The sequence below is a fragment of the Diadema antillarum genome, unplaced genomic scaffold (genome assembly GCF_040938485.1).
Source record: "Diadema antillarum isolate AM-2024a unplaced genomic scaffold, OU_Dant_1.0 scf00000014, whole genome shotgun sequence".
In the NCBI taxonomy this organism is placed as follows: Eukaryota; Metazoa; Echinodermata; class Echinoidea; order Diadematoida; family Diadematidae; genus Diadema; species Diadema antillarum.
In genome coordinates, this window is record NW_027270903.1 from 4,175,022 (window position 1) to 4,192,240 (window position 17,219).

Consider the following 17,219-nt stretch of genomic DNA (forward strand, 5'->3'; position numbering starts at 1 on the left):
TTTCAAGGAGTGAAACAAGCAGAAATTGCAGTGATTGAATGACTGTTGCTGCCCTTTTAAAGCCAGCACATCAGAAGGAGTGAATCTGTCAAGGACTGCTCGATAACTGCACTACAAGTATGCCCTGGATTCAATTCATCTCCATTACACTCTTAAATCACCACATTAGTTTTAAATTGCCTCCATGGAATGGCACGTCCATGTTGGTAACAATCATTCCTCCGATACTTATTATAACGTGTAAGAAATGAATGAGTGGGTAGATGTTTTCTGATAAAGTTTGATTGCCGGTATACTCCATGTAACAAGCACCTATTACAATGTACCTCTGAAACATTGCGTCATCTGGTGTTACATGTACATCTGTCAATAAATATTAAAAATGTCTCACCCCTTTAATTCCCAACCCCGAAACCTTGACCTTCCTCTCTTCTAAACCCCCTAACCGTCACCCCTTTTCAACCCCCAAATCCTCACCACTCCCCAACCTCTGAAACCCAATTCCTTTCCAAACCTCAAAACCTTCATCCCTCCCTATACCCAAACTCTCATCACTTTCCAACCGCAAACTCCATACACCTGCTCATCCCCTAAACCATCACCACTTCCCAAATGTCTTACCCCTCATTTCTCCAAACCCCAAACCACTTGTCCACATTCTAACCCCCAACCCTTGCTCCTACCCAACCCCACAGATCACATTCAAATACGGGTTCCAGAAGTGGAAAACGAAGTGCAAGGTAGAAAAGGACCTGAGCCAGACGTGGGAAGGGGATGAAATTGTCCTCTACCCCATGGTGGGCGACTTCCTGACGATAAAGGTGAGATGGGTGTGGCCAGTAGATGGGTGTGGCCTGTAGATGGATGGAGTCTGGCTGGTGGTGGGGTATGGTGTTGCTGTGGAACAAAAGGGAAAGCTCATCTTTCCACTGTAGCATGTCAGGTGCATCTGTAAACATAATGGACTCATTCCTTCACATAAACAGTACATACGCTGAATGCTCATAGAGTGTATCTTGGACCGTGTGTAGATAATTGATTTTTTTTGTTGTTGTTGTTGTTGTTGTTGTTGTTGTTGTTGTTGTTGTTGTTGTTGTTGTTGTTGTTGTTGTTGTTGTTTTAAATCAGATTTTGGGTTTGGGTATTTTCGGCATGAAAAGCATAGTCAACACTGCATCCCAATGAAGATATTATGTACTGAGGCCCAATTTACAAAATATGATCAAAGTTTTTAGAGACGTCATTCCACTTTTTTTTAAAGAGAGAATCTTGGTCATGACAGCAAACGTATCACTGCACCTTTGAGGATTTGCTAAGCAATGGTGAGAGCTTTTACAGCCAAACCTCTTTTAATGGCCACCTGCCTTCCGAGGAGGTCATGTGTTCTCAGAGGCCAAAATAAAAACACAAACAGCAAAAGCAACAAATTTGAACAGATGAATGTTGAACTCAGCTTCAGAGAGCCTTTTACCTGTTGAGGAGCAAAAGAGCTAATTTTGCTAGAACATGCATTCCCCATAGACACCTGGCCAAGTACATATACTCAGGGCTAGTCTTCAATGAGATAATTTTTCAATCTGTCATGTGAAAAAAAAACACACACAAAAAAGTATCTTTAGCAACACATGGATCCAAGAAATACATGTAGAACCCTTGCTTTTGATCTACTGCTAAAATACTCTAAAATGCTCACAGTGGGAATGGATTGTAGATGTTGTAGACCATTAACTCTTGCTCTCTCTCTCTCTCTCTCTTCTCACCATTCTGCCGTGTAAGGTCACTGAGATACGTGGCATCGCAAGGTCAAATGTCACCATCGGCAATTTGGAGTTTGACACCTCGGACTTTTATGGAGCTGAACCACAGAATCTCACGATCGACGTCAACGAGACGGGAACCATCAAACTCAACATCATTGTCACATGGAGGTAATACCTCGGAGACCTTTCAGCCATTCTTTAGTTTTGATCATTTCAAACAAATCTAACTCCTAGATGTGCAAGTTTGTCATCATGTGTTAGAGAGAAATCAATTCGCAACAAGGGCAATCTCGTACAAGAGTCCAGAGTGTCATGCCTGTGATGAAAAGCACCTTGACTTAAAGAATGGTCATAAAAATGTAATGTGGATTTATACATGATGCAAACATTACACAAGTTTCCTTTACTGTATCTTAAACAGAGTCACTCCTTATAAATTACTGAAGAATGTTCAGGAGGGTGATACAATGCAATACAATACAAGTGAAAGACAAAAGTATCTGATGAAACCTAAATCATGGTTATCTGCCTTCAAGGATTTCCTCAACAGGTTAAAGAAAATAACAATATTCCATTACCTCAAGTTCATTAAGGTACCGGTATGATGTGAAAGATGTGAGGTTTCAATAGAAAGTCCTTTTGATTATTATTTTTTTTCTCCAGTCCATTCCACGTCGATGAAGAAGACTTGAAGCAAATCAACAAGAACTCATACCACAGGAGGGAGAGGACCTTCACTGACTCAGCTGTCAGTGCGCATGTAAGTCTTTCTTATTTTGATTCTATATTACTCTTACGCTGAAAAGAAGATGGGAAGTTGTTTTACTAGAATTGATGGTGTGTTTAAAGTGCATAATAACTATTGACCTGTCAAGTGTCGTATCTGGCATAGGTTCAGTACATTATCAGAGGAATGACACAGACAAATTATGTTGAGAAAAGAGCAATCTTGGAATGATGATGATTGTGGTGATGGTGATGATGGAAGTGATGATGATGATGATGGCAGTGATGATGGTGATGATAATGACAGTGGGAAGGTAATGGTGACATTTATAATTTTGCTGCTGCCACAATTGATGATGATGCTAACTTTAAGAGCAGTGATAATTCTAAGAATGATGGAGACAATCAAGATAATGAATTTCTTTTATTTTCAAAGATCTTGCAATATAGATCGAGATAACCTCCCCTAAACCCTATACCAACTGCCCTCTCAGAGAGTTGCTTTGAAATTGTATGGAAAGGACTAACCCTTCTTTCTTTCTTTCTTTCCTCATGATCAGAAGAGGCTAAGTACCGCATCCACATCGTCGTCATCAGACACGCCCCACTCCCCAGTCAGACCAAAGCCCAAGCCGCTGGAGTTCCCCTCATCGCCCACGCTCACGCTGGAGGAAGCCCTCCACAACGTGGTGAGGTTACTGGAGATCCTCGCAGGGCAGTACAACGAGCTCAAACCTCTGGAGCAGCAAATCACACATCTAGACTCATTCCTCAGGGTGAGCACATTTGATGCAATTGTTTGAAGTTAAAGTTTTGTTGCACAAAGAGCTAACTCCATACTTGTTAGGTTGAGACATATTCAAGTAAAGCTGCTAAAAATGAGAAAATAATGAGAAAGTATGGGATATTTGTAATCAAAATTTCAGGAGTATCGTTATGTTACAAATGAGGTATACCTGGAAAGGTTTTATTTTGCTCTGTCCAAGAAAAGGCTTACTTTAAATTCATGCTAAAAAGAGGCACTTGGCCCATTTTGCCGTGCAACTCTTTTTTTTTTTTTTGCAAAACTGTTTGTAAATTGCACAAATATAGCATTTTTGTGTTTTGACCAGAAAAAGACAGAGTTGTTGATTATTCCATAGTAGACTTTTTTTTTATTTGAACTGTTCATATGTCATTTTTTTATGTGTACTTTTTAATTGTAATATTGTAGCATTCATATGCTTCAAGAGGATCATCACATATTGGTTCCTCTCTAATACACTTTTTTCTATATTCTTTTATGAGTTTTGGACTTTCAAAATGGGAAAAGTTTGTCGGTAATACCTGCAAAGATTGAGTTTCAGGGCATGCAAGTGTAATTCACAATTGATTGCTTGTTTGAGGGAGTCAGTTTCCTCAAAATGGGTAAATTTTAAACTTACCAATCTCCTTTTTTTTTTCATGTTAACCTCATCAGAAAAATCTGGAGAAGAAACGGCGAGAGTCCACCATCAGCCTCTCGGTGAAGAACGCCCTCGACAGTTTCAACTTTCTCAACGAGATGGACGAGGGACTGAGTGAGAGCTTGGACTCTGGCAGCATGGAAGAGTGAGTTTTGGGTGGCTTCTTGCACCCATGGATCCTTCACATCACCTATACACCTGTTAGCTACATATATGACCCTGCATCACAAAACCAACAGAAAGTCGCCAGACATGGATTTTAAGGGCAGATTCTAAAAGAGCAGACTCTAAGCGTTAAATTCATGTTCAACTCAATTCAAATGGACTCCCCTAACCTATCTAAATACTGGAAAGAAAGCACACACTCTGGAAAAGTGTGAACTGAGAAAAGAGGCTTTGAAGTACAGGGTCTATTCAAGCGCTTAATCCTTACCAAACAGTGCTAGCTGTGAGATGAAAGGGACAAAACACAGGATGTAAACCACTAGAGCAACAACAATGAAGGGATTATAAGATTAAGCTGAAAGTGAATATGTGACCCGCTACAACAAAATGATCCTAAAGTAGGGCGAGGTCGATTATTTGAAAATTGCACGACACAATTCCCTAATCTTTCTGCTTTAAATTGATATACAACACGTCTTATAAAAATAATCGGCTGCGGAGATATCGATGTTTAAAAGAGAGCATGTCAAGACTTGTGGGAAATCACTGTTTCGAGAAAAGCGCCCTAAAAGTTCTCCTTGCGACGCAATCACAATCAAGAGACACGCAAGTCAGTATTCACCTCCGGACAATAGAAGTTAAGCCCTAGCAACCCCCGAAATGCTCATTCAAACACAGCGTCGGCGGTCTCCTCACCGACCAATCAGTGACCAGGATGTCAGGAGAAGCGGCTAGGCATAGCTCAACCCGCCCGCACGCACCAGTCGACTGGGCAGAGTGCGAGCTTCACGCTTCGGTTAGCGGCAAGCAGCAAACTGACCAATGAGAGCACTCTGGTCGTTGTTAGGGGCGGAGCCTATGTGTGGCGCTCAATCCAAATGTTCGAACCAGTTTCTGCTTCGTTGAAACGCCAAAAAAACATGGCCCAGAAAAACGCTATTTTTTGGTCTTTCCTTTCATCATTTTGCTTCAAAATTTCGACAGATGATAGAAGACATGTCAGACTCTAATAATATGTCAAATTCAGAAAATCGTAAGTTTTGACCAATTTTGATGCTCTAACTTCAAAGTCGATTTGCACGGCTTCGACCGTGCGCGACTTTAGGACCATTTTGTTGTAGCGGGTCACATATGCTCTGTTAACACATTCTGTCCATGATTAATGCCAACTTTCAAAGCAGTAGCATTATCCTTTCAAAAGTCATTAGACTTGAAAGTGAAGAGTGTACAAAGGATTTCAAGATATGAAAAGGGGCCCTGTAAGACATACCTGATCATTCTACTTCCCCCCCCCCCACCCCACAAAGGATTGTAGAAAAAAATGCTGAAAACACACTTTCCCATTTATGTTATGATCCCACACTAAAGAATAATGTAGAAGAAGGATAGCTCTTTCGGAAAATATGAAAAACTCAATATTGACTCAGTTGACCCATTTCAGCTTATTTTGAGTCCTCACGTAAAATCAAGGGGTGCGACTTTTTGTTGGTTTTGTGTTGCACGGTCACATATGGCATGGTACTTTCTGCTTAACCCCCTATCTGCCAAGGCTCTAAGCTCTTTGCCTATAATGTCAAACTTGTCCATCAACATTCAGTAATCCATCCAAACTTGACCTACAAACGTAGTTCTAGATTAAAGGGACTATACTGTACATGTAGAGGTGAGGGTTCAGCTTGTAACATTTGGCAAGATATAGAAACCCCTCTATGAAATGTTAAAGAGCATACAATTCAAAGGGGATTCAAAAGTTTATTTGATGAAAATTGAAAAGTAAATATTAGATGGTAATCGTTCTCTGTAGTGGTCTGGAGATGTACTTCTCAACTAATGGGCCGCCGTGTCTGCCAGAAATAGAATTAGAAAGTTCATACTTTATGTAACTGGACCTAACAAAAAAACGTGTAAGAGCAAAAGCTTGACTCTAAAATCACAAAATAAATGTTTCTGCAAATTAGTATGACATGTGAAATGAAGACTTCTACCTGTGTGTGCCCAGTTTGTACGGTAAACAGTCACAGCGATGGAGAATGATTTAAAAGGGAAGATGAGTATTGTATATATCTGTCATCCACAACTTCATTAGGACCAACCGCAAGAACGTCCTGGATTCTCTGGATGTAGTGCCCAAGTCGCACTCCAGCGACCGGCTGAGCGATTCCACGTGCATCGAGGATGACTTTCCCGCCCAGTTGGAGCTGCGCGGCATCCACCGGCCCTCACCGTCAACCACACCCACGTCCAACTCGACGTCAACGATGTCGTCGCCGCCCTCGTCGACGTCATCATCAGTGAAACGCAGCAGTCGATTCCTGGACCTGAGCGAGAAGCGGGAGAGTCGGATGCTGGAGCTGAACGAGCAGCGTGGCAACCGTCTCCTGGACTCGCCCGGCGACAGCTCCTTCGGGAGCATGCGTCGGTTGCCGGGCTCGGACCGGGAGGAGCCACTAAATCTGACGACGGGCAGCGACTCCATCGACCTCACTCTCACACATCATCTCATGTTCATCGAGTATCTTCTAAGTGTGAGTAGAACAATGACTTTGGCCTATTATCCCTACAATGTCTTCCTTTATGTGGTGGTCGAGAAAGCCCCTTCTATCTTTGAGTCCACTTGGAATCTCCTCTAATGAGAGTGACCGAGGTGTTAAATTTGATCCATCCGTCATTACCTTTTTTTAGTATTACATACTTACATTAATGTAACCTTTGTGATGATGGAGACGGCATATTTGAAATTGAATTACATGTGTGGCATATGTGTTAGAATGTGCGGAAGAGCATGCCTTGTGTAATTGGGTTAAACTTTCTGAGTGAACTATAAAAAAAAAAGAAAGAAAGAAATCATATCCTACTTTTATTCCCATCAACTTATAACATTTTATTGCTCCCAGATGATGGAATCTGATTGGTAGAAAGTCTGTGGGAATTTGATGATATTGTAGCGAAATAAAATTTCCTTGTATCAGGCTAAAGTATCAAGAAAAATGTCAGCTCATTGTGATTTACCTCTGCTTCCATGTTTTAATCATAATGAAAGAAATGTGGGCTATGTTATTTACTTTCTTCTTGTATTATCTATACCATATGTCAAAAAGAAATACAACGGGACCCTCCGCAATGATATCTTTAAAAACAGTGAATCAATCCAAATACAAATTCAGGGTATGAAACTATAACTCATTGCCCAGATCTTACAGAAAGCCCCATTCGATTTGCTTCATTGGTCAAAGAGAAATGAGGAACTTTGTAGAGGATGTCAAGAATCTCTTCCTTCCAAGTTCTGTCTATTGTATTCACACACAAAAGCATCGAAGTGCTGAACTTGGAAGAATCAGACTCATGACATGCTTTCCAACATTCCACATTTCTCTGTGACCGCTCAACCAAATTGAATGGGGTTTTCTGCAAAATAGAGCTAAGATGTTATATTCTAAGACTCTGAAGTAGCATTTAGACAGGTTAGTCATATTGGGTGTTATCAATGCAAAAATTTGATTGTATTTTTTTTTTTTGGGGGGGGGGGGGGCGGAGGGGACGTACTGTACAAGTCAATTTAAATGTGTATTACCTGCCCAAAGGTTTGCATGTAAATGGTTAAGTGACATTTCTGGTGTTCTTGTTTGCTTGTGGTTTGCAGCATTTAGGAGCCTTTGGACCCCTTAAACTGAAAGAAACCATTGCTCTGGACAAGCTACAAAAGCAGGCGGTCATCATCGAACAGCTGATCGTCTTGGCAGTCAGCGGCGTCCACGTCGCGTCCGCCGACGAAGGTAGAGCGACACTGGTCATTTTGGGTCGCGGTGAGCTAAGCCAAGGGCAATATGGATGGTCAATGCTTCTTATATTATGCCAAAATGACAAAGCATGGCTGGGAACCATTCGCTGATGTTGCAAAACATGAATATGTAATATTCTGCGTAACATATATTGGGGCTGCTGCGTAATACAAAACGTGAAGTTACTGAGAATACAAAATTTATACTGAGGCTGTGTAATACTTAACACAACTCGACTAAAGATGTATCAAATGTGCGATCTTGCGTGTGTCAATATTTGATAGGAGCTGAAATCATTCACTAACCCCTTCATAACAATTGTGTGACTTCTTAAATCCAGAATAAGGTTGCTAACTTTATAACTTCCATTTATGACTATGACCTATAACTTATATATATCATATGTTATCAACTTAGGACATATGCTTAAAATATGATTTGAGTATATATGTTGAGACCCAGACTTACAGTTTTGACTTTACATATGAATCATTTAATGTCCTATGTCTTGTGCAGACCTATGACTGATGACTTATATTTTATGATTATGGCCCCAGACTTGCAGTTATGATTATGACATGACTTACATCTATATCTTACAACTCGTGTCTTAAAATTATGGCTCATGACTTGTACCAACTATGACTATGTACTGATGTCGTGTACTTATGACTAAGACTTATGACATTTCTTATGATTATGACTTTAATAGAGTGTATACATATTGCAGATTACGATGACACATGACTTCATTCGCTCACAACACACAGGAAAAGCTGAAGTCATTTTTTGCTGGAAAGCAATATGAAACTCAACATATATCCACTTCTCAACTTATTCAAAGAAACATCCTCATATCCTTCCATCTCCCCCTCCCTTTTTATCCTTCAAGCTCTCTCCATATAATCTTCCTATAATGCATAGTACTCCAAACGTGTCTCCTATTGTTTCTGGTTATGCTTCTTCTCTTTTTGTGTGTGCATTTTAGTACCTGATTGATATACACCAAAATGCATTCATTTATTTAGCTGCTTCACCGAATCACTTTCTTTTTTCATGCTGATTGCATGCAATTATACTTTTTTCCATGAAACATTATTCATCGTTCATCTACATTCCCTATCTCATTACATTGCATCTCATTTTAGCCATTATCAAAATTTATGTTTATATCAGCACCAAATATTTCTCTCTTTTTTTTTCTTCATTTATGCTTTGCTTATAATATATATCCTCTACTTAAGTTTCGCATTTCTGGATATGATAATCTCTGATCCAGTTTTTCTTCATATCCTTGCTCTTAACTCCTTATAGAAGCACCAATTTTCTTTTGCATGTCGCTATGGTGTTCTTGAAGACAAAATATAAAGGCAGTTTAATGGCTTTGAAACCAAACACACATTGCATTGCATTGCATTGGATCAATTAAATCCCATGTTACATATCAAAGCTTCTGTGTGTAGAAGTAGAACACACAAGCATAGGCTACACAAGCACACACAAACACACTCACCCAACATGTTAAAGAAAGTCCACCAAAAATGGGTACCAAATGTCTTTCATAGAAAGACTAGCAGAGGGTGCAAAGGCTGTGTAAGACCAGACCACAGCTTATTTTACTTTTTGGTACTCTACAAAGCAAATACTTAATTCGTCATAATCATTCTTTTACAGTAATTTAAACACTTGTTCATTCAAACCTTTTTGAAAATTGAGAAGAAATCTTTAATCAAGAGATACAATTGTACATGCATTCAATAAACATGACAGAGTTATTTGTACATGTTTATTTTATTTCCTGTTTTGACATCACATAAAAATAAACAAGACAATTTTGTCTTGTCTTACTTCATGATTTTGCTACAACACACATTTCCCATTTACACCTGCCCCAAGTACATGTATACTCGAGACTCGTCCTCAACGGGTTAAGTGACCGATAGAAGAGCGCAAATCTTTCTGGTGTAGTACTGACTATTGTATTGTACAGTAACAGCAGCCCTAATGCACATACTGTTTGCCCCAGTATCACAGCCTACCAGTAATTGATGAAATACATGTGTCCATGGCTTAGCTCACCCATCCACGCAAGTTGCAAATTAACTTCTTATTAATACCATGCTGTGTACTCAGAGATTTCAATTAATGCTTCTGTTTATTTGATTTTAACTTTTTAATGTGTATGGGACCCTGTTGGTTTGTGTGCAGAGTCTATCAAGATCTGAGAATCTCATGATGAATTGGTTTGTGTTACAAGTCTATGAATATCTATGAAAATGTTTTGTTGCATGTTTTGTTTATTCATATTTCTACACACACTATCAATCTAAGTTGCAGAAAGTCAATATTTATCAAACTATGTCATTACCACTCCATTAAAAAAAAGAAATACATAGCAGATTAAATCTTATCCAGGTGGACAGGAATGAATATAATAGGGGTCTGGGTTTGCATTTACTCTCTTCATATACATCTATAAAAAATGTATATATTAATATAAGATGACTCCTGAAAAATTGTCAGTTCTTTACAAAACTCAATAGGAAAATTAAACCAGATGAATGCACAGCTCAGAAGAACATCAGCTTGACTTCAGGTCCATCAGTAAATTGACTCGGAAACCAGACATGAATTTTATAGAGCTAACAGAACTTCTGGTCCAGATTCGAAGAAATAGGTTTGTCATCAGATCTGGGGGTGTTTCATAAAGCTGCTCTTAAAGTTACATACAACTCTTTTGAAGACAAACAATTTTTGAAGACATTGTTCTTCAACCATGCTAAGTGTTTTGACGTTTGCAAAAAGGGACATATGACCTTTAAAGAAGGCGTGATTCATCCACAGAAAGGTCCCGTGCCTGTAATCTAATATGTCCGTGTCTCATTCCCCCTGACTCCATATCCACGGGGAGGAAGTTTGGGATTATGAAAAGATGTGCCCAAAGTACAAACACATGATACAATATCTTACCCCTCTCAATGTACCCTGCACTGTTTCATGCATGTGGGACTGTGGTAATCCCAAATTTGCCGGTACTTTTACCTTTAGTTTATAGTTTTCTTGAGCTGTGCAAGAAAAAAGGGGGGATGTTATGTGGATAAGGGCAACCTACCTCCAGTTGATTGTTATTTAAATTATTAGTATAAATTAATAATCAAAATAGTCATGGTATCATACAGACTGTATAGGCCTTGGGGGGAAAGGGATACCTGGTTAGAGTTTTTACTCTGGGTTTGCAAATATGTGTTCATTGCATATCTCTTTGTATACAGAATAAGCATATCCCTGTGCAATTTGTGAATTATAGGGCCTACCACTTGAATATTCACTTTGAGCACATTTGTGGTAATACATTATACTGCAGAGTGTTGCCATGCCAGTAGTGAGAAAGAGCATTTGCAGTGATATAAAAGTGAAAAATTTTGCAGTCTTGAAATGTTTTGCACATTTCACGCAGCCAGAAACTAGCGTGAAAAATGAAAGCACAAGAGTATTTTTGCCTCCCTTATGTTCCAGTAGATGCTGTCTTGATTCCGCAGAATTATAGAAACATGCAAAACTCTTCTTACCCTGCCGAGCACGAAAAAATTAGCCACACAAAAATATCCACTTTTACAGTAATGTCCATCACTCGCTGCTTGCAGATTGGATGTACTTGTGATTGAGCTTCAAGTCAAAGTGTAGCCTACATAATTATTCATATCTACCCCTTACATGGTTTATATACTTATTTTCTTTTTGTTTGTTCTTTAATAGTCTTGCCCGAGTTAAAGCTCAACCTGCCCCTCTTGGAATTCTGGGAACAGTGCAAAGAGAAGGAGGCCCTCTATGTCAACGCCGACTCATTTCTCCTTCAGCTGGACGTCAAGTTTGGCGCGAAGCTTCGAACAAACCATCCGGAGATTGCTGATGATGGTAAGAATTTACTGTTGGAAATTTGCCAAATTACATTTATTTTTGCTGTATCATTAATTTCTTGACATGACTCATAGGTTAAACTAATCAACACTTTATACATCTTTTTATAGTACCTGACTTTGGTGCTCATGCTTCTATGCACAATGTTTGTGTTTGTTTTAGTAAATTTTCATCTCAGTTTTAGTACATTAAAATCTCTCGTACAAAATGACCATACGTACAATTTTGTACTTTATCATCTTTAAGAAAAAAAAAATCATTTTCTTCTCCTTCTACTTCTTCTACTGCTTGTGTTTCTTCTGACATCATTTTTTTTTCTTTCTATTCCTCTCTCTTCTTTATCTTTTTGCTTCATCATGTTGTTCATTTTTATAGTGACAGTAGTAGTGCTCCTAATTCTTGCAGTAGAATCTCTTTTCCATTGTGCTTTGAATAAGTGATGCTTTCTGAATTTGGAAATAAGATTTTGTAAAATAGTATTGTCATTCACAATCTGTGATGCGATCGTCATCATTGATTTTCTTGTGGATATGCAAAAGTCCCTAATTCTGCAGAGGACTCCATGAAAAATCTCATGTCTTTTGGCAAGATAGAATCTTTCTCAATGTGGGACTTATTTTTGCCGGTTGAGAGTTGCTTAGTGCATATCAGGGGGGTGTTTTATCGATTTAGTCAGTGCTGACAAGTTGCCAGTCTCTGACAATTTCAGCAATATCCTTGGATTTGGTTAGCTGAGATGCTCTGGTCACTGACTGTTACTGTGGTTATTATCAGAGGCTGATGACTTGTCAGCGCTTAAATTACAACTTCCATGAAACGGTACCCAGAATCTCTTTTTTAATACTACTCTTTGCAACCTGTCGGACTTTGTTGGGTTAATGTTGGCAACTCAAAAGAAAATATCTCCATCTCCCTCATCTTGCCCCCAGTCTTCCAGAGTTTGTGCCATCGGATCATCGAGCGACCCGCCGACCTGCTGAGCCCCAAGACAATCATCACCCTATTCCAGTACATCTCATTCTTCACGCAGGAGAGCCGGCGCAACCCAGAGAAGTGCATCAATGACCTCACCAATGAATGTGAGTGGGCGCTTATACCTAACGTGCCATGGCACTCACTTCTCTTTTGTCATAGGTCAAATATACAATGGATGATTTCAAGTTCGGTGCTGGTGTCAGCGTTGCCGTGGGAGACCCGCATTCACGTCTATAATAGATGCACGTTTTACGTGCAAAGTCTATGGTACCGGTAATAAAATGGTCGCCCATGTAACGTACATGAACACTCTAGACATGGCTACATAAATCTGAACCGGGGAGCAAAATTAAGACCGTTGTATTTTGTTCAAGGGATGAAATTTGTGGCATTTTAAACTGTCTTCCTCGTTATGTATCTATAACTAAGCAGTCATGGCTACATCTTTTAATAATTGATTGTAATCACAAGCGATTATTTTTTTTTTATCGCACAATTCCCGCAGACTTCCCAATGTCGCGATGATAGCACCTAGTGTAGTGATTGATAATTTTGATCGGTATCGCTTTGTTGATCTGACCGTCAGTGTTGGAGCTCAATTTAAGGCAGCTGGATGGGAGATACAAGGGTAGCACCGAACTTGAAATCACCCAATGTAGATCTTCCTATTTAGTCATGCATTCTTTGCTGTAACCTGCCAAGCTTACTAGTAGTTTGTTGGCATTCATTTTGTTGATACTTCAGGCAGTGTCCCTGTCAAAGTGAGAGTTTGACACCAGTTTTAAACCCTTGAGGGACGGACTGATTTGCTACAACACTTATTTCCCACAGACTCCTGCCTGAGTGTACTCGGGACTCGTCTTCAACGGATTAATCACACCTTAGATGTCTCTTTGATACTGTGATAGGTATATGGGAGGCTTCCTGAAAAAAAAAAAAAAAACTATTTTTAAACAAGCTCAGTACATTTTTTCCTATTCAATTTCACTTCATTCTTTCTATTGATATAAAAGCCCTCCTAAATTTGGAGTTACGTGTATCATCACCTATTGAAATGCATGTAACCATGAAGTATCTCCTGATATGTTATTAGAATCTCCATATTAAAGTTTGACGTGTGACTATTGGCAGCCTAGCTGAGCCACCATAATTATGAGCACCATCTCCAATTAATTACCCCCTCAAACAATCATGCAGTTGAGCTGACGGCGAGTCTTGAGCCGGGCAACCCGGAGCTACTGCGGACCATCAAGCGCATTCCCAAGGGGTTCCTACTCCCAGCAGGAAACCTGAGAGCAATGGGGCTCCTCCTACTGGAGGACAGCTCCACTGTGCAGATGGGGGTGAGACTCTACCTCGAGTCCATTGCCAGGGAGGATGACCTCAGGCAGAGGGTGAGTGACCTGGCACCGTGCGTCCCCTATCTATATAATGGAATAGTCTCTGCCTACAATGGGTGAGATGAAACATGAGCAGATGGGAACGTATTGATTAATGCACTATTGTAATGGTTATTGTGAAAAAAAGGGGGGGGGAGAGAGCTTGGGGAGATTCAAGTGGGAGCATTGTGTCGAGTTGAGTAGATGACATCAGGGTCCAAGAATAAAGTGCACTCCCATCATAAGGAACACTGATGTAATAAACAGCCCAATTGTTCTAGCCTAAAAGTCTTAAAGAAGTCTTTTCCAATATGTTGTCAATATTCATATGAGTATGTATTGTACTGATTTAAGAGGCTCTTGAAATAAGTCCTTTCAAGGTAAAACATAATTATACATGTATGAACAATGAAGGGCTTAGATTTTTTTTTTTGCTCTTCCTTATAAAACACAAATAATAAATAGTAAAAATTATAATCAGAAATGACACGATATAAATGCACAGAAATGTGGTTTTTTGAACTTACGGGTTAAGGGAATATATTGAATATGAAGGAGTTGTCTGAGATCAAATTATTGGTAAAAATATCCTTTGAGTGTAAAAAGAGAGAAAAAAGAGAAAAAGGAGGATAAGAATGAAGTATCAAAGTCTTAAGCAAGTGGATTTAGACATAAAAAGTACATGTATGAGTAATTAGAGGTAGATATAGATATATAATATAACTGTTCTTGAGCATGTCACAGGTTAAAAACCTCATGTTTCACCCTTGTGTCTTTTTGTTTTCATCATACAGGCAGTTACAGTGTACCAGGAGTGTCTGGAAGAACGAGATCTTTCGCTACGACAGGCAGGGTGTGCAGCACTTGCAGCCATGCATGTGAGTGTGTGACGTGTGAGGTCAAGACGGGTCATTGTAATCAGTGATATTTTGATTCATGGGCCAAAACATGCAGACAGTAACAGGTGCAGGACTACTGGCTAGGCAACAATTACAGACTTTGTTCTTTGTATATTAACTGAGATAGACGCGACATGTGAATGGCGCAGAAATGTATTACCATTGTACAATGTGTATGTGACACGCTTCGATTATGTATATCATGCTTGCCAGTCAATTTTGATATATCACTTCTTAATAGGTCAGGCAAGATTTGGAGCAAACTCTTGGATTACTGTAGGATTTAATACTGTACATAACCTTTTTTGACACGTTGAGGACGGTTTGATTTTGCTACAACACGCATTTCCCATAGACACCTGCCCGAGTATATTCAGGGCTCATCCTTAATGGGTTTAAAGAAAGCATGTGCACAAAATTTTGATTCGGTAACAAGTAAAATCAAAGGAAGAAATATGTGAGTTCATATACATTCCGTGATAAATAGCATTTTAAAACTTTGTAAGTAATGACTGATGTAGCAAAAGAGAGAAAGTTGACAGTTATCGTTCAACCAGTTGAACAGATTATTTACCAGAGATGAGGGAACACTGTACTATTTCAAGTCTTGTTTATAAAATGATGTAATCTACAAATGTACATGTCTCATTGGTCTATTTCAGGCCACAGAGGCGCTAGAGCAACTCGTCTACCTGTTGAGGTGCGACATCGACGACGTCAAGACAACAGCCAAAGAATCTCTCATGGCTTTTGGTAAGTGTCCATGGACTTTTTACCTTCACCAAGGGAGGAGGTTGTGTTTTTATTACCGTTAGTTTGATGGTTTGTTTGTTTGTTTGTTTGTTTGTCCGTGTACAAAATAACTCCAAAAGATTGTGCACAGATTTGGATGAAACTTGCAGGAAAGGTTGAGAATGAGACAAGGAACAGATGATCAAATTTTGGTAGTGTTCTGGAAAATCTTTATGGATTTTATGAAGGCTTATGATGTAACAAAGGCTTCTATATTGGGAGATCGAGAGAGTTTTTCAGCATGCATAAACGTATGGGTGGAAATCACTGATCTCTATGGAAGAGCAAGATCATCGGTGAAAAGTAGCTGCTTGGCAGAGGTCTGCACTCTCAGAGTGCTTTTCTAGTTTAATGTTATTTTTTCCTCATAGTCTGTACAATCTAAACCAGTACCTTTTTTAATCATTTATTTGTTTTCAGCAATGAAAGGGGTCATTTATTATGGCAAGCAAATTTAAGTGTAATATAATATGTTTTTGAATTAATATTCATGTAAACATTATTACAGAGGTTTGTTCAGTGGGTATGTAATGAATTTAAATTGGTGAAGTACTTTCATGAAAGCATAAATGCTTAAATGAAAATGTGAAAATATACATATGTTCTGACCCAAAATTTTATAAACAAGCAGTATTTAGTTATGTTTACCTCATACTATAGTTAAAGATAGAACACAAGTACTGGTAAAATACATACACAAGAGATGTTTTAAAATAATGCTTCTTCTGATAAGAATAATAATAAAGATGGTTATGATAATGATATAGTGGATGTAAAGATACTAATAGAGATAATGATTGTAATACATTCAATGTCATCATCTTCTTTTTGTCTTGCAGGTGATGAGGGAAGGTTAGCCTGCGAGCAAGTCTCATACTCCCCTTACTTTGCCTACGAGCAGCAGTATACACAGAACGGCACACCTCTAATGACCACCGAGTTATAACATTTGCAATATTCGACCATGCCCATTGGAAAAAGACTATCTGTTGGAACACAGAACATAATATATACAGTGTATGACAACAAGATGTTTGGCAAAATGCATTTCTTTGTTATAATCAAAGGTGTATAGAAAGGCTGTGCACACTGTATGCCCCATTTAACCAATTACACCTGAGTGCTGCCCATTTTTTAAAACCCATTTGCAAAGCCCCACCCCTTTCGCAGTGAATATATTCCATGTCATCGCTATGTATGTGCATGTGCACCATGTTCAGTTTCCTCACTTGGACAGATTTTGCGAAACCATATTGACAGGTATATTGTTATGCTACGTTCTATGTGTGGTCATGGCTTTTCAGAGGGAGGAGGATGTGCTAGACGGTGGTGCCATGATGAAATGCATTGGTTTCACCCAAGCCTGAGACTTGAACCTGTG

The 17,219-nt window shown here is 39.2% G+C and overlaps 1 protein-coding gene across 1 annotated transcript in view; it reads left to right on the forward strand.

Annotated features, from left to right (window-relative positions):
- LOC139723388 (rho family-interacting cell polarization regulator 2-like) overlaps positions 1-16,835 on the forward strand; it is a 111,626-nt gene extending 94,791 nt beyond the window's left edge. Inside the window, exons 9-21 of the mRNA XM_071634638.1 lie at positions 696-821; positions 1,777-1,928; positions 2,424-2,520; positions 3,047-3,262; positions 3,946-4,076; positions 6,183-6,621; positions 7,737-7,899; positions 11,632-11,790; positions 12,723-12,872; positions 13,966-14,162; positions 14,942-15,025; positions 15,709-15,799; positions 16,678-16,835. Coding sequence (XP_071490739.1) covers positions 696-821; positions 1,777-1,928; positions 2,424-2,520; positions 3,047-3,262; positions 3,946-4,076; positions 6,183-6,621; positions 7,737-7,899; positions 11,632-11,790; positions 12,723-12,872; positions 13,966-14,162; positions 14,942-15,025; positions 15,709-15,799; positions 16,678-16,784 — 2,112 coding nt within the window. The 3' untranslated portion in view covers positions 16,785-16,835. The remainder of the gene's footprint in view (positions 1-695; positions 822-1,776; positions 1,929-2,423; positions 2,521-3,046; positions 3,263-3,945; positions 4,077-6,182; positions 6,622-7,736; positions 7,900-11,631; positions 11,791-12,722; positions 12,873-13,965; positions 14,163-14,941; positions 15,026-15,708; positions 15,800-16,677) is intronic.
- Positions 16,836-17,219: the final 384 nt, after the last annotated feature.